Source organism: Botrytis sinoallii (genome assembly GCF_014898435.1).
Source record: "Botrytis sinoallii strain Bc 23 chromosome Unknown BSIN_001, whole genome shotgun sequence".
Classification (NCBI taxonomy): domain Eukaryota; kingdom Fungi; phylum Ascomycota; class Leotiomycetes; order Helotiales; family Sclerotiniaceae; genus Botrytis; species Botrytis sinoallii.
The window spans coordinates 508,110-534,991 of NW_024066028.1; the positions used below are offsets into that span (position 1 = coordinate 508,110).

Here is a 26,882-nt window from a genome sequence, read left to right on the forward strand (position 1 = left end):
GAATTATAAGAATATTTATAAGAATATAGGAAATTAGTTACTTTTTACAAATAAAAACAATAGTTAAAGAAGTTGTTGGAAATTGTAATATCTGTATACAAAACAAATCATTACAATATACTTTGTATAGCCAGCTCCAGATCCCAGATATACCTTCTTAACTATAAAAATCCATTACATAGAACTTTGTAATCAAACTACTATTTTCAAAGGATCTTATTATAGGAATTGAGTATAATGTGATATTCAATGTAGTAGATAGACTAACGAAATTTGCTTATATAATACTATTCAAGGAAATATGGAATGCTGAGTAATTAGTATATATATTCCTAAAGAGTATAATAAGCGTATACAGAGTATCAGATAAGATACTTTTGGATCGAGACAAGCTTTTTATTTCGAAATTCTGGATTATCTTATTAGTATTTATAGGTATTAAAAGAAAGCTATTGATATCTTTTTATCTGTAAATAGATAATCAAATAGAGAGAATCAATCAGATAATAAAAGTATATCTTAAATACTATATAAATTATCAACAAAACAATTAAATAGAACTATTACCTATAGCACAATTCGTATATAATATATCGGAAACGGAAATTACAAAAATCATTCCAGCACAAGCTAATTTTGGGTTTAATCTATAAGCATATAAAATCCTAATACTATAAAAAGTTAATACTGAATTAGTAATAATATAAGTCGAATAGCTAAAAGATCTCCAAGAGTAATTAGCTTTTGATTTAAGATTTATATCTTTTAGAATAATAGTATACTACAATATAAAATATAGTATAGAACCTATACTTAAAAAGAGGAATAAAGTTTATTTGCTATAACAAAATATTGAAACCAAAAGACTAAATAATAAACTTGATTATAGGAAATTAGGATTATTTAAGATTGATAAGATAATAGGAACAATTAATTATCGATTGAAATTACTAAATATAATGAATATTCATTCAGTATTCCATATATCCTTACTTGAATCAGTATTACTAGAAACGCCAAATATATTATTTACAAAAATTAAACCAATCAATCTAAACATTATATATAATATCGAAATAATATTAGACTGCAAATATATCAAAAACAAAATCAAGTATTTAATCAAATAATTAGATTACTTATATTCAAAAAATATATAAAAACTCAAAGAAGATTTTAGCTGCCCTAAGAAACTATAAGTATTTTATTTAAAATACCTATATTTACTAACAAAATCTCAAGCTCTATATTAAATAATAAAGATAATAAAGAATTAAAGAAATCAAAAGAAGAATCATTAGAAATAAATATAGTAATAACAATTACTGTTTCTTTTTCTATACACTTCTTTTCCAATTTTTCCTTTTCCAATTTTTTATTCTCCTTAATTAGATTAAGCTTTTCTAGTATACAAAGATCCCAATAAATTATTTCCTTTTTATATTTATAAAGAAATTCTTGTTGCTTATATAATCAAAGAATCCGGGCATTAATTTTTTATAATTAAGCGAAAGCCTTCTTTTTCTTTAAATACAGTAATTCCTATTATTACTTTAAAGATTCATAATCTATAGGCATCTTTGATTTAGAATAGCAATAACCTTTTTTATAATAAATACACTTGATACAATATTATAATAAATTATTATCAATAATATAATAATGATTGGATTTAATATATAAATCATAAGAATCTTTTTTAGTATTAGAATGCTCGATGCAGCAAATCAAGTTAAAAATATTATGAACAGAAATTATTTGTATAGAAGGTATACTGAAGAAGAAAATATTATAATTATTTAAATAAATGAAAGGGAAGATATACTAATATAAACACTTGGGACAAGTACTAGGCTAAAAAGGGGATAGTGTTATAATGGATTAATAACAGGCTATAGAATCACTGACTTATAGGCTATAATAATATTATAGGCCTCAATGATTCAGCTATAGTATACTAGGGGATACTAGATATCCAAGGAAAGTCTCAGGTATGTATATAGTATTAGTTATAGGATATCCTAGAAATTTAGAATATAGTTTTCAGGATAGTAGGTTTTAGGAAAGACAGAATATAATAAGCAAAAAGGCTTTATTAGAATTAGTAATGTTTTAGGGAATTAAATTCTAGGATAAAAGGATAAGCTAGGATAATAGGAATTATGGAACAAGTGTTATATAATCAAAAGCCAATCGACTTATCAATCGACTTGCTGGTTGACTTGTTGGTCGATTTTAGAATGAAGGTTTATATAGGGAATGGGTTTTATTATAATGTAGAGCTTTGTGCTCAAGAATAATCATTAGTTTTATTATTATAGTTATAAGAATTATAACCAGTTATAATCTTATTGAATTCCTACTTGAAGTTTAGTCTAAACCACCTCGAGAGATTTCTAGCCACTTCCACGTGACCCTAGAGGCAGCTCCCGTAACAATTAGCTATATACATATGATCATGCACATGCGCAAACGCGCACATGAGCGATCGCAGCTGTGATTGAGTGCGATCCGTGACAATCGATATTCAAACAATATACAAAACAAGATTCTTTAAAACAAAATCACAAATCTTTAGATAGAATAGTTACAGGGTTACTATAAATGATATTGAGTAGGGGAATATTAAAAGCAACAAACCCCTAATTAATTAATAGTATACTACTATAAGCAATTGGAATACTGGCGGTCTGTAGGCCCGCTCCTTAGTATATTTAGAATACTTCTTGAGAGATCAGATATTAGATGTTAATCACTATAAATAAATAAATAAATAAATAAATATTAATATCTACTCTTTTATAGTATAAAAAGGATTTAGAGACATCTATAATAATATGAAAAATATAAAAGAATAAGATTTGAATTTTATAAGAGGATATATCTAAAGTTAATAAGATGGTCCATGACGATAATTTAGAGCAAAATAAAAGAGATTATATTAATGGTATATATTATAAACAACGTGAATCCCCTCAACAAAATCACACGGGCTAATAGTATAGTGGTATTATGTTCGCTTCGCAATTCTCCAAAAGAGATTAATCGTGATTGTGAAAGGTCCCCGGTTCGATCCCGGGTTAGTCCAATTTTTTTTTCAATTTTCAAGGTGTTTTTGAAAGGTAATCTTCGGTTTGTTGAATGTTGGAAGAGACATTCAATTTGCAATGATAAAAAATCAGGGAAAAAAGAAGTGAGAAAATCCTGTGGGACAGGTGGACCGTGCAGGGCCTTGCCCATGGAAACACAGAGTGAGAATCACACATATACTCGACACCACCGTATTTCAAACATAGTAAGCAAAAGAAGACATTGTTGCAGAGCTACACACAGTGTTGACATAGCGTAGTTTCGATTTTCTTCTGCTACTTTGGATTCCGGTTGATTGACTACCACACTTTTTTATCCAATCTTGCAATGTGTGTGGCGATCACGTGAACAAACTTGGTTAGGAGCACCGTCTGTATTATTATGATTTGATACATAATATAAAGCAACAGTTGTGGTACGGTCTTATCAAGCGACCTCAAATGTGTTGAATAATTGGAAAAGCAATGCGAAATTTATTAAGAGTCAAGAGGTTGTCTTGATCACGGGTGGTTCCAGTGGGATAGGAGAATCAATGGCAAGAGAGTTCTCATCTAAAGGGGTCGAGGTTGTGGTAATGGATGTGGCCAGATTATGGGGTCTGAAGGAAGCATGATTAAATCGTGTCTACTGTTGTGAATGACACAGTGCGAAAGGAATGTTATACCCCTAAACCAGACCCCCATGTTATTGTTATAGCTCACTCAAATTTTATAGTATATATAGTAATTGCATTAGCGTTTGGTGGATCAGCAAGAGAATTTCGCGCACAGACCGTCAAACCCAGTAAGCGCGAAAGAAGGAAGAAATGTTTTAAGGCTCCACCTTCTGCTCTCTTATCTTAGCGCCTTCTGGCTATCATTGAATTTCTCCAAGCTCCCTAATTTTTTCTACATCCAATATATGAAGATATACCAGACACCTGTTCATTGCCAGTGATTCTAGGAGTATTTCCTTGAATCTAGGTCCCACCTTACCATAAATATGTCCTCGACTTCAGAATACACAAGGTTACACATAACCCCACTCAATCCCAACCTCCTCACTACTATAATACCTCCGTCAATTCTCCCTAATGCGAAGAACATTTCCTACCACACCCTCGAAACTTTCCAGGACAGACCTTACGGTTTTGTTGACCTACCTATTATGGATGCCGAAAAGTTAAAAAAGAAGCTCCATGGCTCTATATTAAAAGGTTCGAAAATCCGTATCGAAACAGCTCGACCAGCCAAAGATTTAAGCCCAGTAAATGAGCCAGAACCAGCGCCCAAGAGACAAAGAGAAAAGAAGGATCCAAGCAAAAAGCGCAAACGAGGAGAGGAAACCATACCTGCTGTAGTAATTGGAGATAGGAAAGTTAAGAGAGGCTGGACTACAACTGCCACAGATATAGGCAAGGCGAAGAGAGAATCAAAGGAGCTTAAGAATGTTGTTAAGTCAAAATATACTACAAATGAGGAGTGTTTGTTCAAGACAATCTTACCGCCAAATGTTGCTGCACATACGAAGGCTACGAGTGGTGAGAAATCGAGTAGAAGGAGTAAGAAGGGTAGAGGTACTGTTGTGCACGAGTTTGCTAAAAGCACAAAATATGCTACCTTCTTAAGAAGTAACACTGAGGGTACAAAGTCGAAGCCCGCGGTAGAATTTGTGGATGGGAAAGGGTGGGTAGACGAAGACAGTAATGTGGTAGAAGAAGTGGTAAAAAAGGTACGGAAGAGTCAGAAACCACCCAAGGTTGAGGAGCTCGATCAGGAAAAAGCAATGGGCAAAGATAGCGGCAGTAGTTCGGACCAGGACAAGTCCTCAGGAGGAGATTCTTCATCTGATGAATCTGATTTTGAAGATCGAGCGATGAAGAAAGTGAGGCAGGCAGCAGAAGTCGAGAGCAGCAGCTCATCAGACTCGGAGAGTTCTGCCGACGAAGACGAGTATATAAAGCCACAATTAAAATCCGAGGATATTGTGATGACAGAAGCGGTTAAAGAAGCCCTCGAGGTTCCAATCGAGACAGAGAGGCTTTCGGATGGAGAGAGCTCATCAGAGGAGGAAGTGGAACATATCAATTCGAGCCAGCCAAAAGTCTCCAAGGCTGAAGCTGAATCGGAAGATGATGCATCATCATCAGGCTCTGACACATCGTCGGATTCTGAGTCATTGGATTCCTCTGATAGTGACTCGGAGGACGAAGATGCATCGTCTGTCGTAGCCTCCCCTGAGAATCTCTCCACATCCACACCATCGACAATGCCACCGCCAACCTCGATCATGACCCCGGAAACGAAAACAGCCCGACCTCAGTCATCCTCTGGTCTAAGTATTACGATACCCTCTCCCATCGTCCATTCAACATCCATCCCCACAGAGGTACATCCTCTTGAAGCTCTTTACAAACGTTCTAAACCTAATCCTGACTCCAATTCCGATGAACCCAAACCTGAAACCAAGTCAACCTCCTTCAGTTTCTTCGGCGCTGATGATGAGGACTCCGATATTGGCGAGGAACCCAATCAAATCCCTTTAACACCCTTCACCCAACGCGATTTCGAATCTCGAGGCTTGAGAAGCTCAGCACCGACACCTGATACTGCTTACGCCAACAAGAGATTTGTATGGCCTGGAGGCAACGAGCATGATGATGATAACGATGAAGGAAATTCTCCAACACCGAAAGATTCTATAGGTGGAAAGATCATATTCAAAGAGAAAGAATCAGAGGAGGCGCCCGAAAGTGATTTTCAGAAATGGTTTTATGAGCACAGAGGAGAGAATACGAGAGGGTGGAAGAAACGGAGAAAGGCTGTTGCAAAAGAGCAAAGGCATAGAGAAAACAAGAAGAGGAGTCGTGCTTAGTTTTCTATTACCCTGTATTTAGTCTGGATGATTCTCTTTTGTCAAATACCTATGTAATCGACTGTTGGTCTTTCAGTCTCTTGTCTTGTCAGTTTCCAGACAGCTCCTTCGTATAATCGCACGACTGAATCATCACCATTATCATTCATTATGAACATCACAGCCAGTCAAAAGCATCAATGTGATCATATCATCTCTCAAAACATAGCACAGCACAGCAAAATGGCGGAAACTCAAAGGCGATTTCAATTCTCTCAGTCTAACTAACGTTAAACCGGCAACCACGAAAAGAAATTCCTCAAGATAGCTAGACCCTCCTTGCCACAGAGGCTCAACCATCTTTCAATCCTTTAGTTCCCATTTTATGTTTTCTTCAATTTCACCAACTCGCTCGCTCCCGCATAAACGCATAACTAAAACTCGAAACTGAGATGAACACTCATGCTGCTACCAATGAACTGCCGCCAAATTATATGAGTTTACTTTTCGTTCCTTCCTTTCTTCCTTTTAGATACTGTTCACCTTTTTAGGCAGTGCAGTGAATACGTGCACCATTTCCAATCAGTAAGGACTGTTGTACAAGCTGAAAAGAAAGTCTAGCTTTTTGTAATGGGTAAAAAAATCACTATATCTTCGTGTCTTTCGAGAATCGCGGCATCGCAAGGTCTCAAAGCGCGGAGACAGACGTATACCAAATTGAATAGGATCATTCGTCAAGAGCACAAAGATCAGGTTATGTAGTGTTTGCAAAGCGCCGCTGTATCTTGAACCTTGTGGAACTGTGCACACCGCAACGTATGGTACGCAAGGTGTGGCCACTTCGACAGGATTCAAGATCAGGATAGTTACAAATGAGAGTGGTTCCGTGCTCCTGATCGATCTAGAATTCGTGTTCCGAGTCCAGGGTTTTGTGACAATAAACCGTGAGAAAAATCGTATGTATCGTAAGTATGTGCCGTGTCACATTGAGTACATTATTAAGTGACGGGGTCGTAAGAGTGCGTAATAGGATAGGTGAACTTAAGATCACTCCCATATCCGTGTCGTAATTTTCGTAAAAAGGAAAACAGAAAGAGAAATCCTGGTGCATAATCCCCAAATATAAGAAAAGGTCGCAAATGGTATGTTGTAATCGTACAGGGTATTGGGTATTCAAACAGTGATCGTTCATTTTTCCAAAGTATGATCATTCTCTTTCTTTCATCGAGACCTTTCCAAAGGGTGAAGATGAAATATGAAGATGAAAAGCTTGGAGCTCGAACGCAATGGGTGATGGTAAAATGAAAAAAGAAATAAAAGCAAGTGAAACTTTTGACCAGTACTTCTAGCTCTATCGAGGGATTGAAGTCGGTTGAATTATGATGCGAATTTGAAATCGTAGGATGAATGTTGGCGCCTAGATGGTATCCGGTAGCTTTCAAATGCGAAAAGAAGAATAAGCAAAGAGTATTAATCAAAAGCACGTCCTTTACCTTTGCCACCACCAGTGTAGTATTTAGCAGGTAATGTCTCCATATTGCCCTGGTTGTTGTTGTCGCCATCGTTCATGCTATCGCGATAGGGATTTCTTGATGGAAAAGTGGAATCAGCTATATCGATACTATCCAGTGCTGAACCTTCCTCGGTATTTATTCTTGAAGCCAAACCGCCAATATCAAAATGTGCTACACCTCCATTAGTAATTGCTTCTGATCGTTGCTGGTGCACATTGCTGCCACTACTGCTAGCTGTAGCAAAATCGGCTTCGGAATTATCATCTCGTGATCCATATTGCTTGAGCTTGCCGTCTACGATGCGTTTATGGCAGATTTTGCGGGGTCTTTCACCAAGATCTGGCGGTGGCGGAAGGTGCTGTCCTAACGCAATTTGCGCACTCTGGTGACTGAGACTCTTTTCCAACTTCTCCAAAGGACCTTCGGTTTCGACACGCTTGAGGGGGGGTGGAATTGCCATGTCCAAGTCAATCCTTGAGCTAACATTTGATGGGATAGTGCTCATAGGTACGAATTTACCGGCGCCTTGTTGTTGCAAATTTTCTGGGCTGTGCCGTAGAGGATGTGGAGATGGCATGTATGGATACATGGACGTTTGTGATGGTGCTGCGGGATCAATTGTGCTTCGATATCCGTTCCAGATATCGGTGATGTCAAGCGAGGTCTGCAAGAAATAGAAGTTAGTACTAGTTTTTGAGAACAAGACTGAGATTGTTCAGAGTTGATCGCTTGACAAAACTATGTTTGACTGTAATAACTTGTACTTACTTCTGGAGCTGGGCTTTCTCCCATGAGGGTTCTCATTGCTAGATCTCGATGGGTTGCAGCTGCCACTAGACTATCCCTACTTCTGACTGATGTTCGTGCTGACATCCCAGTAGGGGTGAAAGGCGCATCTGGTGTGAGAACATTGACAGGGCGAGATCCACTTGGTTTGCTGGGAGTATGATGCACTGTAGAGAAATAATCGGCTTGTCGAGAGAAGCCCGGGCTCAGTATAGCCTGTGGCAAGGGAGTTAGAGGTGATTCCGCAACTACCGGAGAGTAGTTGTAATTTCCAACGTGTTCATTGATCATGATGGGAGACTGGTAATCTGATCCGCCTCTAACTCCATACAGTGGAACTTGCTCAAAGCCATGGTTGGTGTTTGGGACTTGTCGAAACGTGTCCGCATTAGGTCTCATGACCTCAGTATATGAGTTCTGAACAGTCTGGGGTGTGGCGAAGGAGGGGAATTCACCTTGACGAGGGGTATGAGCAATTGGGACCATTTCGAAAGATTGTGGGCCAGGAATTCCACTCTCCAGATCGCCACGACTTCTAAGGTTGCTGTCTACAATATCTCGACTTCCGTTGGGTCGTCTGACACCGACTTGAGAATTATGAGCAACTCCACGTATTAGCATAACAACGAATGTTGAAGCTCCGACGCATAGAAGGAGAACACTGAGGACAAGCCACCAGATGACTGGAACGCTGATATTGTAAGGGCCTGGTTTATTGTTGGTATCCTTTATCGCAATGATGACTCCAACGCAAACTGCTGTAGAGAGTATGCCAAATTGTGTTACTCCAACCGTAACCCAGCAACTGGTTGTTAGATTGCTAAAGAATCCAATTCCCCCTTTGTTATTGATGGGCAGGGAGCGCCGTACTAGGTGCGGCTCTGCCAAACGTCGCTCTAGTGCTAATCGTTCGTCTTGTTTCCTTGCCGCAAACTGAGCTCTTGCCTCAGCTGTCACTCTGATCGGAAGGGGTGGTCGCGGGGTTGGTCGTGGTGGTAGCTCAGTCGGGAAACTAGTTGATTTAGTGACTTTAGCAGGAGAGGGGGTTGCTCGTTTTCCATTGTAAGTAGAAAGGAAAAGTCCCATATGCATATCGCTTAAGCCCGAGTAAAGTTCATCCTCAGAAACCGCAGAAACCGCTGTGGAATTGGGAGAAAATTTGCTCCTCTTAGACTTCTTGTCTTTGCCCATTTTCGAACTCGTGTCTTTAGGACTAGTGAGAGCCCCTAGTTGATCCAAGTTCTCTGGAATAGCTTTAACACCGTACGGTATTGTATTTTTAAAGGGCGATGTACTCGATGCCTCAAAGACTGGGGCAGCATTATCACCAGAACCTTTGGCAATCAAAGTCGGTTTTTGATCATGATCATATGATCGCTGGATAGCAGAAGATTGATTCTCTTTTGCAGTATGAAGTCCATCGTCATAAGTGCTCTCCATGCCAAATGAATCCATATCATTGGTACATGCGCTTAAACCACGTGAATGACTGTCTGGTAATTGATTACGAGTGATTCCGTATAACCGTGGCGCAAACACAGCGGTATCTTGGCTACAATTCAAGGAAGGCGAACCCTTCACCATTTGATAGGTTTCATCTAGACTTCCTCGCCCGTCTTTATCCTTGGATGGAATGAGGTACTCAGATAAGTCAGCATTTGACAAGCTCTGGTTACCTTGCGCCAACTCCTTTTCCTTGAACACATTCAATCCTTTAGAAAACGCTCCCCGAGCCATGATTATCGACCTGCTGTTGGACTTGGGAGGTATTAGCAAACTTAACGTTCAAGTTTTATGGTAGATATTGTAAAGTGATGACCTACTCTTACTGTGCGCGAAGAGGATGCAACACTTGCTTCAGGATTCTGAGGATGCGCATTGGAGGATTGTCGTGGAATCGATGGTAAGTGGTTTGAATCACTGAAGGGGTTGAATCTTGAACTTGATTTATTGGGCTTCTGTCTGCCAGTCGCATGTTGTGCTGCCCGGTTTCCTTTGTTATTTCGATCCATTTTTATACTATGCGCGTTGTTATCTTATAAATAGAGCTCTTTTGAGAGGCAAAGCGTGGAACTTGATAATTATTCGTCATAAAACAACTGGTACTGGTGAAAGTTGTGGAGGATATAATCGCGTCTGCGACTATGAGGATGGAGGTAGAAAGAGAATAAGGGAGTGCCGCCTGTTGGAATTCTTTTGGGGGAAAGCAAAAAAGAAAGCCGATGAAGGCTAATTTAGCGATTTAATCAGTTACTTAGAGAATCTTCATTGAAGAATTGGACAGAAATTATGCAATCAGCAATAATTTGCTGTTGTGGAGCAGTGGTGGTGATGTTTTTGAAGATGATAGAATATAGAGACCTAGGGCTTTGTGAGATCCGAGGCCGAACAGTCGCAAATGTCAAGCAAGAAAGGTGGGTCCACTCAAAATACAGAAAGAATATCAAATATTTCTTTCAGACGAGTGTCTGGGCGGTGAATAACTTCGAGTGAGTACTATAGTGATCAGGTGGGGATGGAAAGAGAGTGAATTTTGGGAATTATGATTGTGCAAGGAATGGGAAGGCTAGCTTTAGTCCATCACAATGGCAGCAAGTGGGCAAAGAGACAGCAAGCAGGGTGTGCAAAGAAAATGAACCTCACTGTTGTTATTTTTGTTGTTATTTTTGATGCCGACTGAAACTAGTCAATCAGGAGGACCTGTTGTTAAATCAACTTCGGATCAACAACTTCGGATATTGCCGGTTGCTACCACTAATCCTTCTGTTGAAATCTTGATCCCAAGCTTCATATTATCAATTATTTCCCTCAATGTAATAACTATCTCTCAAAGACTTTAAGAAGAAAGATCTATATTGTTCATTGTCGTCATTCCGCCCATTATTTACCTTTTGAAGAAGTTTATACTCATCTGCCTCTCAATCTGGAACAGTGAGGCTATCTGACAAGGCTGGTCCAACTCAACTTGAATGGCAAGACTGTAAAGCACAAGTCTTATTCAAAGAATACAAGTGGAATGTCTAATATCTGCCGGTTTACTCCTTATGTACAATATAATACAAAGCACACCAGACTGCAGAAGCGAGTCTATATCAAGGTTAAACAACAGTACTCAATCCAAACAACTATACCTTCTACACATTTGGTGACAACAAATCATACTTGACACATCTTTCAACCTACATTGGATTGTCAGCATTTGAACATCCATCGCTAATTTTCAGTGCTAGATTAAAGGGGCTCGGGCTTGGGCTCGGCATCCCAAGACATACAAAATAAAAACTTCGTGTGGATAGGGAGAGGTGGAAAAAGAGAGCCAATGTCATGGGGCAAGGTGTGTGCAAGTCTGTTCAAGCACAGCCTGAATGATGTTGCGCTACAAACCAGTTCGTTTCAGAAGGCATAGACTAGCCAAGCTAACCTGGCACATTGACAAATTGCTACCAGCCCACCGCCAGAGGCAGACACAAAGAACATGATAGTTGCTGCCAAGCGTTTGACCAGAATAGAAGGCAACAATGATACATAGGAATGCAGTGCAAGAGTGGCGACGAAGAATGCAACAGCAGATAAAGAGACGGAAGTAAAGAAAGGGCGGAACATACATCTTCAATGGAAGCCTGCAAGAACTTTCTAGCTTCCAAACCTGCCCATACCTTCAGCATGGAGAAATCACCTTGGCGTAGCATTCCACCTCCACTCTGTGCTCCCAATTCTCGCAGAATAGGTAGTGCAGAGGAGAGCAAGTCAATATCAGGGTTGAGACTTCTGCCAATACCCTCGAGCAACAAAATGCTGATGACCACATTGACAAAATCCCCCTCCATCCTGACATGATGAGTTCGGACCATAGAGAGAACCTCGTTTAGTATATCCCCTATCTTCATGTTGCCCAGTGCTAACGTGCGACTCTTGACTCCTAGGACAAGATGTTGCATTTTCAAAGAATAAATCTCTTCATCAATAACTGCATCAGGCTGGCGACATCTTTGACACATCAAATGACCTGCTTTATAGCCATCAAACTCAGCCACAGCTTTGAAGAGATCAAGAAAGTTTCTTCGATTGGTTGCATTTAGTTCTGTGACCAGTCCTGTGTCAATGAAGATCAATTGGGGCCTGAACCCTTCTTTATCAATTTTTGAAAGTTCTGCTTGCCATGCCTGAGGATCCTTTCTATGGCGATATGGTTGAAGTCTTGCCAATACTTGTTCAGTGACATCTGGTTGGGACTGAGGATCTTCGTCTTTATGTTTACTGAAAGGTAGGTTGGGCTTCTCAGATTGGTAAAAGCGGACCATAATATTACCTGGATGAAGGTCTGCATGAATGAAATTGTCAATCAGCAACATGCGTAAGAATGCATCAAGTCCTTCATCCGCAATATCTTGTTGGAATACACCGCCACCATTTTCCATGAAGTCAGATAACGGTATACCCTGTGCAAATTCCTCCACCAGTACTTGTCTTGTGGTGAATTGAGTATATGGAAATGGAAACCATGCTGTTGTCCTTGGCTTGAAATTCTTCCTGAAAATTGACAAATTTGCAGCTTCAATTCGAAGATCAAGTTGCAATCTCATCATTTGTCCAAATTGTTCGACTTCATCTGGAAATGACAGCCATTCAAATGTGGGAATCAAATTTATTACTGAAGCAAATACCCACATAATCCGTAGATCTCGTCTAACAACTCTTTCTACCCCTGGATGAAGAACTTTAATTGCAACATAACTTGATGGGACTCTTTGTGGTGTGCTCTTAATAAGCGTATCGACATTTTTACGCACATTTCTTCGTATGTTTGTGGGCTCTTGTAGATCTGGATCTCCTGGTATTGCCAAATCGGGTTTCAGCTTGGCCTTGTAAACTTGTGCTATAGCTCCCACCCCCAAAGGCTGCTCCTGAAACTCCTCAAATATATCGTCAAAGGGTCGCCCATCAAAAGCTCTACTTATAATCCTTTTGGTGGCATGTAACGAGTGCGCGGGTGCATTGGAATGGAGTTGTGACATAATCTCGCACATTTGCGAAGGGAAGATATCTGATCTAGAGGCAGCCCATTGCCCAAGCTAGAAAGTCAGCACAGCAAAGTACAACAATAATTAGATACCGCACCTTAATAAATGCAGGCCCAGCTCGTTCCATAGCCTTAACTAAGAACCTGTACCACCACAGTGTACCCATCCGCTCATTGTCTCGCGCTATATCCCTAGGCCCAAAGTATGCAGCGGGTATAGTAACAAGAACTGGAACGAATATAGCCACAAGGTGCAGGAAGCGTATGCTTGTGCAAAGGGGTTCCCATAGATAGGCGTCTAGAAAATAGACTATACTATCTTTTACTCGTTGAAGCCCTTGAACATCATCGCCCACTTTCTTGCTAATTTCCTCCCTCGATGCCTCTAGCATTCGACCTTCTGCAGTCATCTCAGTTCCACCATTATCCTTTTCTGATAGTCGAACAAATACTGTAGGGCTTAAGCCTGCTGCAGCGGCGAGTATCAGCCCTTTGGTCTGCGGAGGCGATTTGAATTGCCAATTTCCTCGTCTTCTCCAACCCCCTTCTCCTCCACCTCCACCTCCACCTCCACCACCATTCCTATATGATTGTCTTGTCGCTGATTGAATATTTCGACATTGGATCGAGGTTCGTATTCTAGGAAGAGTCTGACGAAGACATGTTCGACCTGTGGCCAAAAACATCCTTATCTTCCTTCGTGTGAAGATTGGTTTGTTCCCGTAATTGAGTACTATCGAGGCTCCATAGATGTTTTGTTGTTAGTAGGTTTAGTTAGAGTACAACCCAAACGTTGTTAACCCCCCTTCGCGGAAGCATGAGATGCGCCAGTGAACTATTGATTCAGTGACGTCAGGAATCAATTATAACATTTCTTCATTTGAACAGCACCAAAAAAATGTAATTCAAGTTCATATGGTAAAACATGTCATGATGATTGCGAAAGATAGAAACATTTAAAGAAGAAATGGGATTTGTATATATATATAGGTATACATCTAATTACCCAGGTAATATTATCATTCAATTTAGTCAATGTCAACAACCTGATTCCTTTCATTCTCCGCGCGTTTGTTCCATGTGATAAATTATGCTCTTTACTCAAGGGGACCCATATAATTTTTCGTGAACGGCGGAAGCAACGGTTCATCGCCGGTTTGGGTAAAAAAAATACTTGAGCGGCGGAATTTTTACCGAATCCCCTCTTTCCTCCTCTTTTTCTCTCTTCTTCGAATCACAGTGAAGCTAATTCCAATAAAGATACATTCATTTACTTCTTCAGTGTTTAAGAGGACATCAATTATCTCCAATTTATATTCTCATATTCAAAACTAAAAAGTACACAAATTAGTTCATCCTAAGTCTCGCAAGCAATATGGGATGGTTCTGGGCTGATTCTCCTGCAACTGCTGCTGCAGCGTCGGGTATGAGAAATGCTCCTCACGCCTTGCCCAAGGATAGCAATGCCACTCCGCCTGTGAGTAGATAAATCTCTGTTCTTACTCAGTCATTTTGTGATTCTGATTTCCGCTCGCCAGCCATCATGTCCTATGCACAAACCCAGCGCAGATGCTCTGAAGCCTGTGGCAAAACCTCCAACATCATCACCCGAATCCGCCTGCCCATATACGCCCGACAACGTCTCTCAAGAATCTAAAGCGACGTCTAAATACTCCAAATACAACCCTTTAAATTACATGTTCCCGGACTTATCTCAAGAGAGAGCGAAGGATCAGACTATTGCATTGCCAACTGAAAGAGAGCCATCTACGATACCTAAAGGCACTGGGGATGGTAACTGGGAGTATCCTTCGCCACAACAAATGTACAATGCTCTTCTGCGCAAAGGATATACTGATACGGATGCGACCGCCGTTGAGAGTATGGTATCAGTTCACAATTTCTTGAATGAGGGTGCTTGGGCTGAAATTGTAGAATGGGAACGAAGATTTGGTAAAGGGTTGTTGAAGGGCTGGGAGAATTGCAGGAGAGGAGAAGAAGGTTCCAAGGCAGGAGCAGAGATTGGTGCAAATGAAGATGAAGTGCCCCAGCCCAAATTAGTTCGATTCATGGGCAGACCGAAGGAGATGACACCAAAGGCTGCGATGATTCAAGCCATGGGTTGGGCTTTTCCGGAAAAATATGGGTATGTAGTTTTGCGATTTGTTTCAATGCCTCAACTTGGCTAACCATGATTATAGCACTGAGCCACCATTCGATCGACACGATTGGTTTGTCCAAAGAGAATACAATGGCCAGAAGAAGGAAGTTAGATACATCATCGATTATTATTCGGGGGGCGAAGAACCCACTGGAGAACCCATATTCTATCTGGATGTTCGACCCGCCCTCACTCCGACGCAAGCTGTAGAGCGCATGATGCGATGGAGTGGTGACGTCTGGTATCGCGCATCAGGTGCTTCCGTTAGAGAGAACATCAAAAAGAATTAGGAATATGTCTATTTCTTGAGACATGATATGGCGTTTTGCAGCGGTTTTTAAGCAATACGCTTCGGGTTGGGTTATGGTTTGGTATCTATGTTTATGATCTGATTGGATCAATGACTTGTGGTTATGCATGTGGAATGGTCCCTGGGTAGGAATTACAGTTTACGCCTCTCTTCTCTTGTAGTTATTGATACCTAAATAATGACATTTCTTATTCACGACGTCAGAGTTATTAAACTTTCGCGTATAGCTTATGGGCAGCTTATCGCAGTGCGAGATCTCTAGAAGGTGGAGCCAGCCGAATCATGATAAGAGCTCCTTCAAATCCCCCACTATTCATACATTATTGTTCCCTCTTCCCAATCGTTTGAAAGACTAAGACAGCCAATATGGCGGAACCCTTTGTATCAATCAGGAAACATATAAAATGGGGAGCAAGTATTTATAATATTTCTACAATCCTACCTCAGATAGGCTAACAACTATTGCAGGATAGAGCAGCAAAAGAAAATACAAAGTGCATATCTTGAGCTGTTATCGACAGCCCTAACATGCTAACACACACTTAGCACTCTTGTCCTAACGTCTGCCGATAAACACTATGTAGACATTCGAATCCTTGACCCATCCCATCCACTCCCAAACAGTACCACCGACCCTCAAGCAATATTGAGGTTGGAGTGGGGTTTTGCGGGAACTGCAATCAGCACTCCCGCAGTTTTCAAAGATGGTGATAAAAGCATCTTGATCAAGCCTGCACACACGCAGTGGGTTCATGAAATAGATAATAAGATACGAAATCCTGGACCGAATGATCGTGATGAGGGTTACATGTATCCTGTGGAGGGCACAAACGAAGTTTTAGAAAAGGGTGCTATGGTGAATCCGGACACCGGGAAAGTGGAAGACTATGAAGAATTATGGGAGGATCTCGAGGTTGGAATGATGGAAGGGGAGAAGAGTGATTATTTTATGAGTTGGGTGCTGAAGACGAAAGATGCTGGTGAGGTGAACGGGATGGTAATTAGAATTGGCGAGTGGGTACAGGGGGTCATGAGAAAGGGGGATGACTTCTCAGTTGTTAGGTGGAAATGGACTACCGAAGAAGGATGGAAAAGAGTGTTGGCGATCGGTGAAGATTTCGGACTAGATAGCAAGGTCTTTGAGAGAGAGATATCTGTGGGTGACAGCATCAAGGTTGACAGCGGCGTGGAGTGGGAATTCAAAAGCTGTCACAAGCACAGGAAGTAAGCAAGGGAGCTGGAGAGCCAAGTAGTCAATATCGAATCTTTTTGATTGATATTATGATTTCCCATGGAAGAATGGTATTTCATTTTGCCCTCTCGTTGTGGCCAATGAGCTACTACCTTGGAATCTGCTCCGCGTTTGCATATTTACATTCCTGTTGAGGAATGTTAATATCTCTTCTCAGAATCTATAAGTATAGGATTTAGCTTCAAAGCAAACAATTGATTCTTACGGCAATACATGTCTCTTATTTCCATTGCATTCAATTCTGTCTGTCGTTTATTTATCTTGAATTTGTAAGTAACTATGCCCTGGTTATCACGCAACAGCAGTTCCGTGAATTCCATTGCAGACATGATGGCGGTCCCATCAGCACCTATTGCCCCGGCGAAGATATCGCCATCCTCTTCAATGGTTGTCACAGTCATTCCTTCGATCATCGATCCTACATGCGGGACATCACCCGCTCAATATCGTCATTCAACAATGGAAGTCCTCTGGAATTCCATGCAAATACTTTCTCGCAATTTGTACTGCATTCCTCAGATGATGGGATCTTTCACTTTTAGTGTGGCCCAAACGATCCCTAAGAGCTCAGCGAGAGATATGTATGAAATGGGCATCCAGTGTATGTTATGTATTATGGAGTGTTGGGCAATGCTTATGGTCATACCGGCATTCTTGACGATGCCTGGAGCGATGTTCATGATGTGTTGTGCGGCTATGTGGGGAGCTATGATGGGGATGGCATGGCTATTGAGAGGAAACGAGAGAATTTGTGAAAGTATAATGCCTGTTGGAGACTTTGGGGACGAGAAATGGATTTTTGTTAATGGTAGTTGTACCAGGTAGGCAGATCACCCTCTAGGAAAGGAGTATTTGTGCACATCGCTCATATTGGAATAGCTACACTCAAATGATGCATCACCTCACTCGACTGAGTATCATTTTCCACCGTCGCATGACCGGAATCCACAATCGCACCTTGGGGCTCCCTCTTGACCTTCTCCTCCACTTCCTTTCGATTACCATGCCCATCCACCGCACTATGTACTCGCATCTTCGCGAAACTCTTTTGACACCCAGTATCCAAAAAGTTGTCATTCTATCACATTCAACCGGCTCCAAGATCGTCTCTGATATCCTTGATCAACTACATGCCGATCTCCCAGCTAGTTTAATGGCGAAATTGGAGATCTATACTTTCGGAGCTGCAGGTGGCTCTTTCTCGAATCCGCTGGTCAATTCGCTATGTATGGAACTTGGCGCTCTTGGAGAAAACGAAAATACCAATATGAAAGCTTCTTATGAACGCGTAATACCTGTGAGTATCTTTGTATCATTATATTTAAATACCTATCTAATCGTAGGAATAGCACATTGAACATTACCTTCCTCTTACATCCTCGCCGCTATCTACTATGTCAATCTTGCATCCGGTCTTGCATACTCTAGACTCTCGATTCTGTGGCAGAATGTTCATCTTGAATGGGTTTCACCCAGTCTTGTTCGAGCAATACTTGGATATGATGTTCACTTGGCGCAAATCCGTCAATTCGGTTGATGGGTCTGAAACTCGAGGATTCTGGGATGAAATGGTCCGAGTTGATGGAGAGACAGCTGAAAAGAGAGAATTTACCGCGGGTGCAAGAGGTGCAGCTGGTATGGGAAAGGGAGAGAGGAGATGGAGTGGGATGATGCAGATGGAGAAGGAGGGAAAGAGAAGACCGGGTGGTTGGAGCTGGTCGAAGATGGGGATGGATGGTGTGGGAATGACGAGGAGGGAGGCGAAGGCTTTGGAGGGAAAGAGAATGAGAGAGGTGGGGAGGCTGGGTGGTTACGAGGGTGGCGAAAGACTAAGTGTGGGCTGGTTTGAGGGAAAGGGAATGATGGGGTTAGAGAAGAGGATGGTGAATGGCGGCCAGTGAAATTGGGGATAAGTGATGGTCTAGGGACTATGGACGGAATTGAGAGCGGTCTTGAGGGTGGGGATGAAGTGGTAGTTGATAATTCTGGGGATTCTCGCAATTTTAGGATAGATACCAATGGAGGCAGCTCGATTTCTGAGAACAAGGAAGAAGAAACCGACGTCGATTTGGATATGTTAGTAGCAGTATGGTTTTAACGAGGTCTGTTCTTACTTATAACTTTTTAATACTACGGAAATATGTATTTGAATTTTTGTTTTCTGATCGTATTATATTGAACCTAGCATGCTCCGATTTTTGATTTGAAAATATCGGGCTTTTTGCAGTGTCAGATCAAGACGTAGGTGAAATTCAGGATGATTCAGCTGGAGGATGTAGAATTTCAACGCCACTACCCCGAAAAGACATCGTGAGAAAATACAAGCATCACTATCCTGGTTCTCGAATGAGACCTTTTACTAGGTGCTGCTTTGACTTGGCTTGGCTACTATGCCCTTCGAAACCCGCACTAACGTTCTCTTGAGCCAGCGGCATTATAGGATGCTCTTGTTTGGTTGAAGCCTGAGGGGCGTGCTACTCTGTAGATTTTTGTGTTTTGGGCGCTGTAGATGAGGCCTTTTCTTGTTTCACAGGAGGCACTTCGTTGTATTCCTTGCAGAAACTACAGTTTCTCCGCGAATGCCTAGGTGATTCTCCACTCCTGGTTCTTTTCCTCTTGTTGAAATTAGAAGGTTGTCTATGTATAGCCCGTCGTGGAAGCTGTGTCGATTCAAAAGAGTGTTCATGGATAAGACCATGAGTAACATGTTTGCTGTACGTTGCATGATCTTTTTTATCTCCTTAGATACATGGAGGTGTTCAAAGGTCCTTCTAAAATAAACAATCTGGCGTCCCTTAAAGATCCCAGATTCTTCGGAAACTACAAGCTAGTCCTTGTCGAGTATGCCCTGTTCATTGTCTTCTTCTGTATTGTGCAACTTTCTGACGATCACAAAGTATACCTGACAGTAACAGTATATTGTGCTCGCTGGTAATCGTGTGTTAACCAAGGTGTTTTAGGCTTTGAGTAGCCTCAATCGCCGTGCTATCTCCAGACTTTCTAAATTTAGGCACACTGCTTTTCAGATTCGGGATTTCGATATACTATCCGACTGAAACGAAGCCGGGGACGAGAGGGTATGTTTTAGTGTAAACTCTGAATTCATCTTCGGAACTAAAAGTGTCTAGATGAAGTGAAGGCATGGTCTAAGAATGTGCTATCTGGACTGCAAGTTAGCTGCTGCCTTTGTTTTGAATATATTCTACAGCATACATTATGAGATATTAGATATCTTTGTCAAATGGTTATCTGTCGCTACGAAGAAAGATTTATGTAACAGATTTACCTGGAGCCTACCTTACCATAACATCTCTATTTAATGGGCTATGTCTTTTGGTGCTCTTGTTACTGTTGGCGTACGCGGCCTAAGTCCCAAGAGAACCAATCATAGACAACGTACCCAGCGACTTAATTACCTTGAAGCATGTGGGCCGGCTGACCAGGTCTCTTACTCTATCTTTTCTCTTTGTGTTACGTGGATATCGAATTTGTTTGTATGTTCATGTTCATTTGCCAAAGGCTCTAACATCGGAAAGCCAGGAACTCCGACGGGCAATCGGCTGGCCTAAATCCATTGGGAAGTCCCAGATAAGGTGTTCCTTCAGGAATACAGTCCTGTTTATTAGTTCGAGGATTGAGTAAGACATTATTTGGTTGATGAAAGTAGTGTGGGCGTGTCGATGCCCCCCCCCAGGAGTGGACCTATGAGCACTGCTCCATCAAAGTAATGGTTTTCCTTCCAGCCTTTTCACGATTTATTCCTCAACCTCCAGTCTAATAAATCCGGAATAGCGAACTAATGTTCAATTCATTTCCCGGATTTACATCTAAATATCTCTCTTGAGCTTTCCGAGTGGTTTTGTTCCATATTAAAATGCACATCGCTCGAATATCGCGGCTTTTGCATCGATAGATTTTCACGAAGGTCAATCTAAATTCAAGTATCACAAAACTTTATCAGTTCCTTCCTTTTTAATATCACTGCACTGAGTGAAATGCTCAAACTTTCGTTCTGCTACAAGTTCATGTCTTCCAGTAAAAACACACCACAGAACCTTTATACGCCGACGCACGACGTGTGATCAAAAACGAAAAGCTTTATGTACGTAGCGGGTGTGCTTCCGACCTTGTAAACTAAATTATATAAAAGGTGAGGAACTCAGTAGATTGCATTTTTATCAAGGAGCCAGCAATTTGGCCTGCGTAGGATTGTATCGCGATAGCATTTGCGTATTGAAATAAGCGCCGACCACTAGGCCTACAGGGCTGAATAACAGAGACCATCAAACCGTACGCAGCTAGGCTAGTCAAGGATGGCGGAGGCTGTTATTGTTGTTGATTATAGACTTATACAAATGTTTTCACAGTATTGAAGGAAAGGTCTGTTCCATTGAATTGAGAACACTAATCACTCGTGGAACAGCGATCAGAAAACCGCCATATTTGCAAACTAGATCTCATATTATTCTTGGATCAATCAATCCACCATTTACTCAAACATGGGCTTAAGGGGTAGGAGACGCCGCTCGTAAGTTTACCACTTTCTACATACACCAACACGGAAGTTCCGCTAACCACTAGTCATTTTATCAAGGAAATCTGGTGAAAAGAAAGAAGATAAATACAGAGAATATAGTGTCTACGCCAGCGAGTGTATGCTTCTACCTGGCTACATAGAGCAATCAATCACACTCGATGAGGGTACCAATGAAACAGGTAGGGACATTTGGAAACGCTCCATCAGATTTGAAGTAGATCCGAAGTCAGTCCAGAGAGACAGTGAACATGGGCATACTTACCGTGGTTACTCACAATCACATCGACTGGGCAAAACAGCACCAGGAGAGTTGAAGTCTTTCAAGGGAATCGTTAGGAGTATACACGACAAAATGAAGGAAGCGATAAAAAATGGTTACCGCTTCGGAAAGCTTGAGTACATAAGTGCTGTCCTCGAAAAAGCACTCAGGAAGGGAAGTTTGCTTGTTCATCAATCTAAATTGGAAGTTCTCGAGAACCCATCTGGCCGCCGAACCTGGCAGGCTCAATTCATAAGACTTGGAGCCAGAGACACGGAGAGAAAGATAACGAAACGTGAGAAGAAGCACGAAAAACGAGAAGTTAGAAGAGATGAAAGACTAGATCGGATTAACAATTCTAGGGTTGCGAGAGGATTGGGGGTACAGCTAAGCAATAACGAGAAGAGGAGTCGAAAGCGGCACGATCGGATGAGACGCCCCTCACGGAGTGATGCTGGGTCTACGGGGTCGTGGGAAACTGGTTCAAGTGCTGACTCTTATTATTCAGACCCTTCTCATGGAAGGCGGCGCCGCAGTTCATCTCGTCACTACGATGGCTATACTAGTGGATATGACGAAGACGACTCTTCAGATGACGAATCTGATACCAGATCGTATGCGTCTTCGGGGGTTTCGAAACCAAGCCGCTCCTCAAGCTATGGTTCCAGAAGCTCTGTCGCTTCGGGATCTGGTCGGTCAGACTCAGAATACGAGTCAAGACATAGAAGTGGTCGTTACAACAATTATCCGTATGATGATAGAGCGAATAATCCATATGCTTATAGATCGGATGATCCATATGCTTATAGGGCGAATGATCCATATGCTTATAGAGCGGATGATCCGTATGCTTATAGAGCGGATGATCCGTATAGAAGCTCGTGAGGAATGGCAAACAACGAGAGAGGGAGAGTAGGTAGCGGTGAAGGAAGCAGTTGGGAGAAAATGGTAAACAGGTTGTTCAGCATGTCCCACAGTTTTGGTACTGATCGGTCTGAGTTTTGTTATTGTTTCATTTTCTTTCTTACTATTGTTCATCATATGTATGATCTCTTCTTCACATTAATATACTTCATTACTTGGGAACATCTTATTTACCCATGTTTTTTCAAATATATTATATCTACTTGTGCAAAAAGAGCTTGCAGTGTCATTGAAGGGCATTTCCCGTGTCGAAAATCTACGCCCACAATCAGATATTAACTTTTGACTTCAAACGAATAGGCATTATTACAATAGTGAATATCAGGAAAGGATCGTTAGCCCAATAATGCTGAACAGATCCCACGGGTCGACCGATCTCTTTGACAGATACAAAGCCGCGGCCGATAAGAGGGCTGGCCGGGGTGCCCGCTCACACAACCTTATAACCTTCACATGCGCGCTTGCAGTGTGTATAGAATCTGTATACTCAGCCCCAGGGCGACGCTTGTAAACTCACAATCCACCCGGCCGAGCACCACATAACACTTGGAAGGACCTTCTGTATTACGTTCTTCATTTCTGGATTGCCAACTTAATTTGGCTGTCAAAATAAGACACGTCAAGAACGTGAAACGAGTGTGTCATATCTCTCACAAATAGATAATGAGCAATCTATCTGGAAGACAACGTTGATACATTCAAGCTCCCACAAGACACTTCGATTCACATAGGATACACTTGAGCCTATACATAGATATTACATATACTGTAGTGTACCGGGGCGCAGTGCCGAAGTGTGCTGTAGAAGCCGTCATGAGCGAGTGTGTTTGTAGTTCCTCCTTCAGATAGGATGAAAATTATCTAAACCACTACCTGGTAGAGATGGACATCCAAATGGACCGACCATATGAAATGGAACAACGACGATGCGCGAGACCAGTTAATTTACTTTCAGATTCACGCCGCAATCAATCAGGTCCGTAGAAAAGGTAAACATATGATAAAATGAATGGTAAAGGCTTCAGAAGTTGTCAAGTGAGATCATGCTTCATTGAAGCGTTCATTCTCTTCCTATATGTTTGATACTTTGTATCGTTCATCACCAGCCTTGATAATTATTGAAAATTCAATGAAAGAATTTTTTAAAAGTTGAAAAGCATGGGCCAAAAATGATTAGCGTGGCGCTAAGCCTGTTTAGCTCTAAGTCATTCTTCACCCAGCGAAACGGTCCTCTCGAGAGTCGAGAGCCTCTCAGAAATTCCCTCTAGGTAATACGATGCGTATATGACAATAAAGATACCTAGGTAGTATTTCTATGTACATATTATATATATATATATAACTAGTATGTTAATGAGATACCTCTCACTCAAGTCCCACCATCATTTCTCATCAAACCCACCAGCCTGTGTAAATTCTTATATACAAGTAGTTTTAGCCGTCTAATGGTCCAATATCCTCTCCGATCATGCGCTTTTGTGTCTATGTCGGAGGGAATTTGAATCGCCATAATGGAACGACGGAGTGTGAAATATAGTGAAGCTTTCAAAGTCCATTCATAGACTCACATTATTAAAAATGTTTGAATATACATGTATATTCGCTTTATATTCGCTTCCAACTACATCGTGAACGTGAATGTTCACGGGTACTATGCATTGCTCGAATTGGATAACTTCTTGCTGACTGTTCCAAGAATTCTTGCTTACCTAATGCGTGAAGCTCAAATTTCAGCCTCACCCATTCGTTCCTTTCTCTACCATTTCCTACAATTTACATCAATTGTTTCTCTGCATTAATAATTTACACTTGAAGACTTTGTTAGACTCGAGACAATAAGAACCGAAATTTCTTTTTGTATAATTCTTCTTTCAAATACACTTTCCATCCAAAACTTCATCACAAATAACGCGACGATTATTATGGCTGACTTTCATTATGGAGGGACGGATGAGGAGTCTGCTGAGATCAAGAAGCTGAATGCTGAAGTTGTAGGTTTATCAATGTGTTTCTATCGATCGCGCGTTTGCTGATCGGTGCTCTATCTATAGCTCGAAAATACGGATAATTTTGAGAGTTGGGAGAAGCTGGTTCGCGCAGCGGAGACTCTGGAAGGAGGTTTAAATCGTAATTCAAGTCCACAAGCGATTGCGACAACTCGAGATTCTTACGATCGCTTCCTTGCGAAATTCCCCCTCCTGTTTGGATATTGGAAGAAATATGCAGATCTGGAATTCTCCATAGCTGGCACAGAAGCTGCTGAGATGGTAATCAAAGATAAACTGTAAGGCAATGAGCTACGTGCTGACATATTTTAGGTCTTCGAGAGAGGTATCGCCAGTATAGCAACATCTGTGGATTTATGGACGGATTATTGTTCCTTCAAGGTTGAGACAAGTCATGATCCTGATGTGATCAGAGAGTAAGTATACTAGATGCTTTCCTTCCCTTAACACAGCATCTGCAGCATGGTCATACAGCCACATGAGCTACGTTCGGAGTTTTCATGGCTCACAAACGGTGAGAAATGCCAAAAAAAAGCTGCTCATGTTTGACTCTTCTCACCAACATGACCAGGATATCTTTCTGCTATCACAAGTTCGCTTTTGTCCCGTATCACTCTGCACACATTGTCGGCACGAGGAGGATATGAATATCATTGCATTTGTGCACACTGCCCTTCCCGTATTTGCACTCCTTGCCACCTTTCCATTCCCTCCCTTTTCAAAGTATGAGGCGCATCTAACATTTTACATTAGGCTTTTCGAGCGCGGAGCCGTTGCCGTGGGATTGGACTTTCTTGCCCATCCTTTCTGGGATAAATACCTGGAATTTGAAGATCGACTGGAAGCTCAAGACAAGATATTTGCTATTCTGAACCGAGTTGTGAAGATTCCTATGCATCAATATGCTAGATACTTTGAGCGTTTTCGCCAATTAGCTCACGCTCGTCCATTGCTAGAGCTTCTTCCGGCCGAAACACTCGAACAATTCCGTGCCGATGTTATTTCCGAAAGTACCGGCTTCCAGGCCGGTCCAAAGGGAGAATTGGAGATTGAACGTGACATTAGGACCAAGATCGACAATTTCCATCTTGAAATTTTCGCTCGTACACAAGCAGAAACCACAAAACGGTGGACGTACGAGTCTGAAATCAAGCGTCCTTATTTCCACGTCACCGAGCTCGATAATCAGCAACTTTCAAATTGGCGCAAATACTTGGACTTCGAAGAGGCTGAGGGTGATTATACCCGTGCTATTTTCTTGTATGAAAGATGTCTAGTGACCTGCGCATTCTACGACGAGTTCTGGTTTCGCTACGCCCGGTGGATGTCATCAAAGGAGCGCAAGGAAGAAGAAGTCAGAAACATATATCAAAGAGCAAGCACACTCTATGTGCCAATCAGCAAACCCGGGATTAGATTGCAATACGCCTATTTCGAGGAGATATCCGGCCGCGTCGATGTTGCTAGGGATATTCATCAAGCCATTCTGGATCGCATGCCTGGTCATGTAGAGACCATAATTTCTTGGGCTAATCTTGAACGCCGCCACAAAGGCCTTGATGCCGCAATTGAAGTCTACAAAGCACAAATCGCTTCAACAGAATTAGACATTTATTCTAAAGCGGCTTTTGTTGTTGAGTGGGCCATTTTATTGTGGAAGATTCAAGGATCTGTCGATGAAGCTCGTCAAGTTTTCCAGAAGAATACACAATGGTATCCAGAGAGCCGTCATTTCTGGACAAAGTACATGGAATTTGAGTTAGCGCAGCCAACTAACTCAGCCTCGGAATCCGAGCATCATGAAAGGCTCAAGCAAATTCATAGTGATATGATCAAGACATCCATGAGGTTGGATACAAAGAAGGAGATCAGTAATCTATACTTGATGTACCTAAGAGAAAGAGGTTCCAAGGAGACCATGAAGGAATTTTTACAGATTGATCGCGAGCTAAACGGGTAAGCATCCTTTTCCAGTACTATAGAGTACCATACTAACAGACGATAGACCTATATCAGTTCAACCCGACTATGTTAAAGCCACTGAGTTGGGAAAAGCGACGGCAAACGGAACCATTCCGGGTGTTGACTCGGCTTTACTGAAAGGCGAAGTCAGATACACTACGTACTTTCAACAGCGCAAGCAACCACTAACTGTTGATCCGCAAGGCCTCGCATCTTTCCATTAGATCGT

The 26,882-nt window shown here is 41.5% G+C and overlaps 8 protein-coding genes across 8 annotated transcripts; 6 read left to right on the forward strand and 2 right to left on the reverse strand.

The window, feature by feature from the left end:
* Positions 1 to 4,071: 4,071 nt before the first annotated feature.
* Positions 4,072 to 5,943, forward strand: EAF02_000112 (uncharacterized protein; the record flags this gene model as incomplete). Its single annotated transcript, XM_038896160.1, has 1 exon — positions 4,072 to 5,943. One exon carries the CDS (start codon positions 4,072 to 4,074, stop codon positions 5,941 to 5,943), a length of 1,872 nt encoding a protein of 623 aa, XP_038763019.1.
* Positions 5,944 to 7,392: 1,449 nt separating this feature from the next.
* EAF02_000113 (uncharacterized protein) lies at positions 7,393 to 10,234 on the reverse strand (the record flags this gene model as incomplete). The annotated part of the gene is made up of 3 exons (XM_038896161.1): positions 7,393 to 8,100; positions 8,205 to 9,980; positions 10,052 to 10,234. The coding sequence occupies 3 exons, from the start codon at positions 10,232 to 10,234 to the stop codon at positions 7,393 to 7,395; spliced, it is 2,667 nt and encodes an 888-aa protein (XP_038763020.1).
* Positions 10,235 to 10,857: 623 nt separating this feature from the next.
* EAF02_000114 (uncharacterized protein) lies at positions 10,858 to 13,928 on the reverse strand (the record flags this gene model as incomplete). Its single annotated transcript, XM_038896162.1, has 3 exons — positions 10,858 to 11,401; positions 11,828 to 13,294; positions 13,341 to 13,928. 3 exons carry the CDS (start codon positions 13,926 to 13,928, stop codon positions 11,357 to 11,359), a joined length of 2,100 nt encoding a protein of 699 aa, XP_038763021.1. The 3' UTR covers positions 10,858 to 11,356.
* Positions 13,929 to 14,617: 689 nt separating this feature from the next.
* On the forward strand, positions 14,618 to 15,693 carry EAF02_000115 (uncharacterized protein; the record flags this gene model as incomplete). The annotated part of the gene is made up of 3 exons (XM_038896163.1): positions 14,618 to 14,719; positions 14,781 to 15,388; positions 15,444 to 15,693. 3 exons carry the CDS (start codon positions 14,618 to 14,620, stop codon positions 15,691 to 15,693), a joined length of 960 nt encoding a protein of 319 aa, XP_038763022.1.
* A 386-nt stretch (positions 15,694 to 16,079) lies between these two features.
* Positions 16,080 to 16,941, forward strand: EAF02_000116 (uncharacterized protein; the record flags this gene model as incomplete). The annotated part of the gene is made up of 3 exons (XM_038896164.1): positions 16,080 to 16,124; positions 16,182 to 16,207; positions 16,260 to 16,941. 3 exons carry the CDS (start codon positions 16,080 to 16,082, stop codon positions 16,939 to 16,941), a joined length of 753 nt encoding a protein of 250 aa, XP_038763023.1.
* A 351-nt stretch (positions 16,942 to 17,292) lies between these two features.
* On the forward strand, positions 17,293 to 18,866 carry EAF02_000117 (uncharacterized protein; the record flags this gene model as incomplete). The annotated part of the gene is made up of 3 exons (XM_038896165.1): positions 17,293 to 17,786; positions 17,845 to 18,262; positions 18,315 to 18,866. 3 exons carry the CDS (start codon positions 17,293 to 17,295, stop codon positions 18,864 to 18,866), a joined length of 1,464 nt encoding a protein of 487 aa, XP_038763024.1.
* Positions 18,867 to 21,464: 2,598 nt separating this feature from the next.
* Positions 21,465 to 22,646, forward strand: EAF02_000118 (uncharacterized protein; the record flags this gene model as incomplete). Its single annotated transcript, XM_038896166.1, has 2 exons — positions 21,465 to 21,493; positions 21,560 to 22,646. The coding sequence occupies 2 exons, from the start codon at positions 21,465 to 21,467 to the stop codon at positions 22,644 to 22,646; spliced, it is 1,116 nt and encodes a 371-aa protein (XP_038763025.1).
* A 1,795-nt stretch (positions 22,647 to 24,441) lies between these two features.
* EAF02_000119 (uncharacterized protein) lies at positions 24,442 to 26,877 on the forward strand (the record flags this gene model as incomplete). Its single annotated transcript, XM_038896167.1, has 5 exons — positions 24,442 to 24,676; positions 24,737 to 24,952; positions 25,004 to 25,107; positions 25,445 to 26,647; positions 26,697 to 26,877. The coding sequence occupies exons 1-5, from the start codon at positions 24,608 to 24,610 to the stop codon at positions 26,875 to 26,877; spliced, it is 1,773 nt and encodes a 590-aa protein (XP_038763026.1). The 5' UTR covers positions 24,442 to 24,607.
* Positions 26,878 to 26,882: the final 5 nt, after the last annotated feature.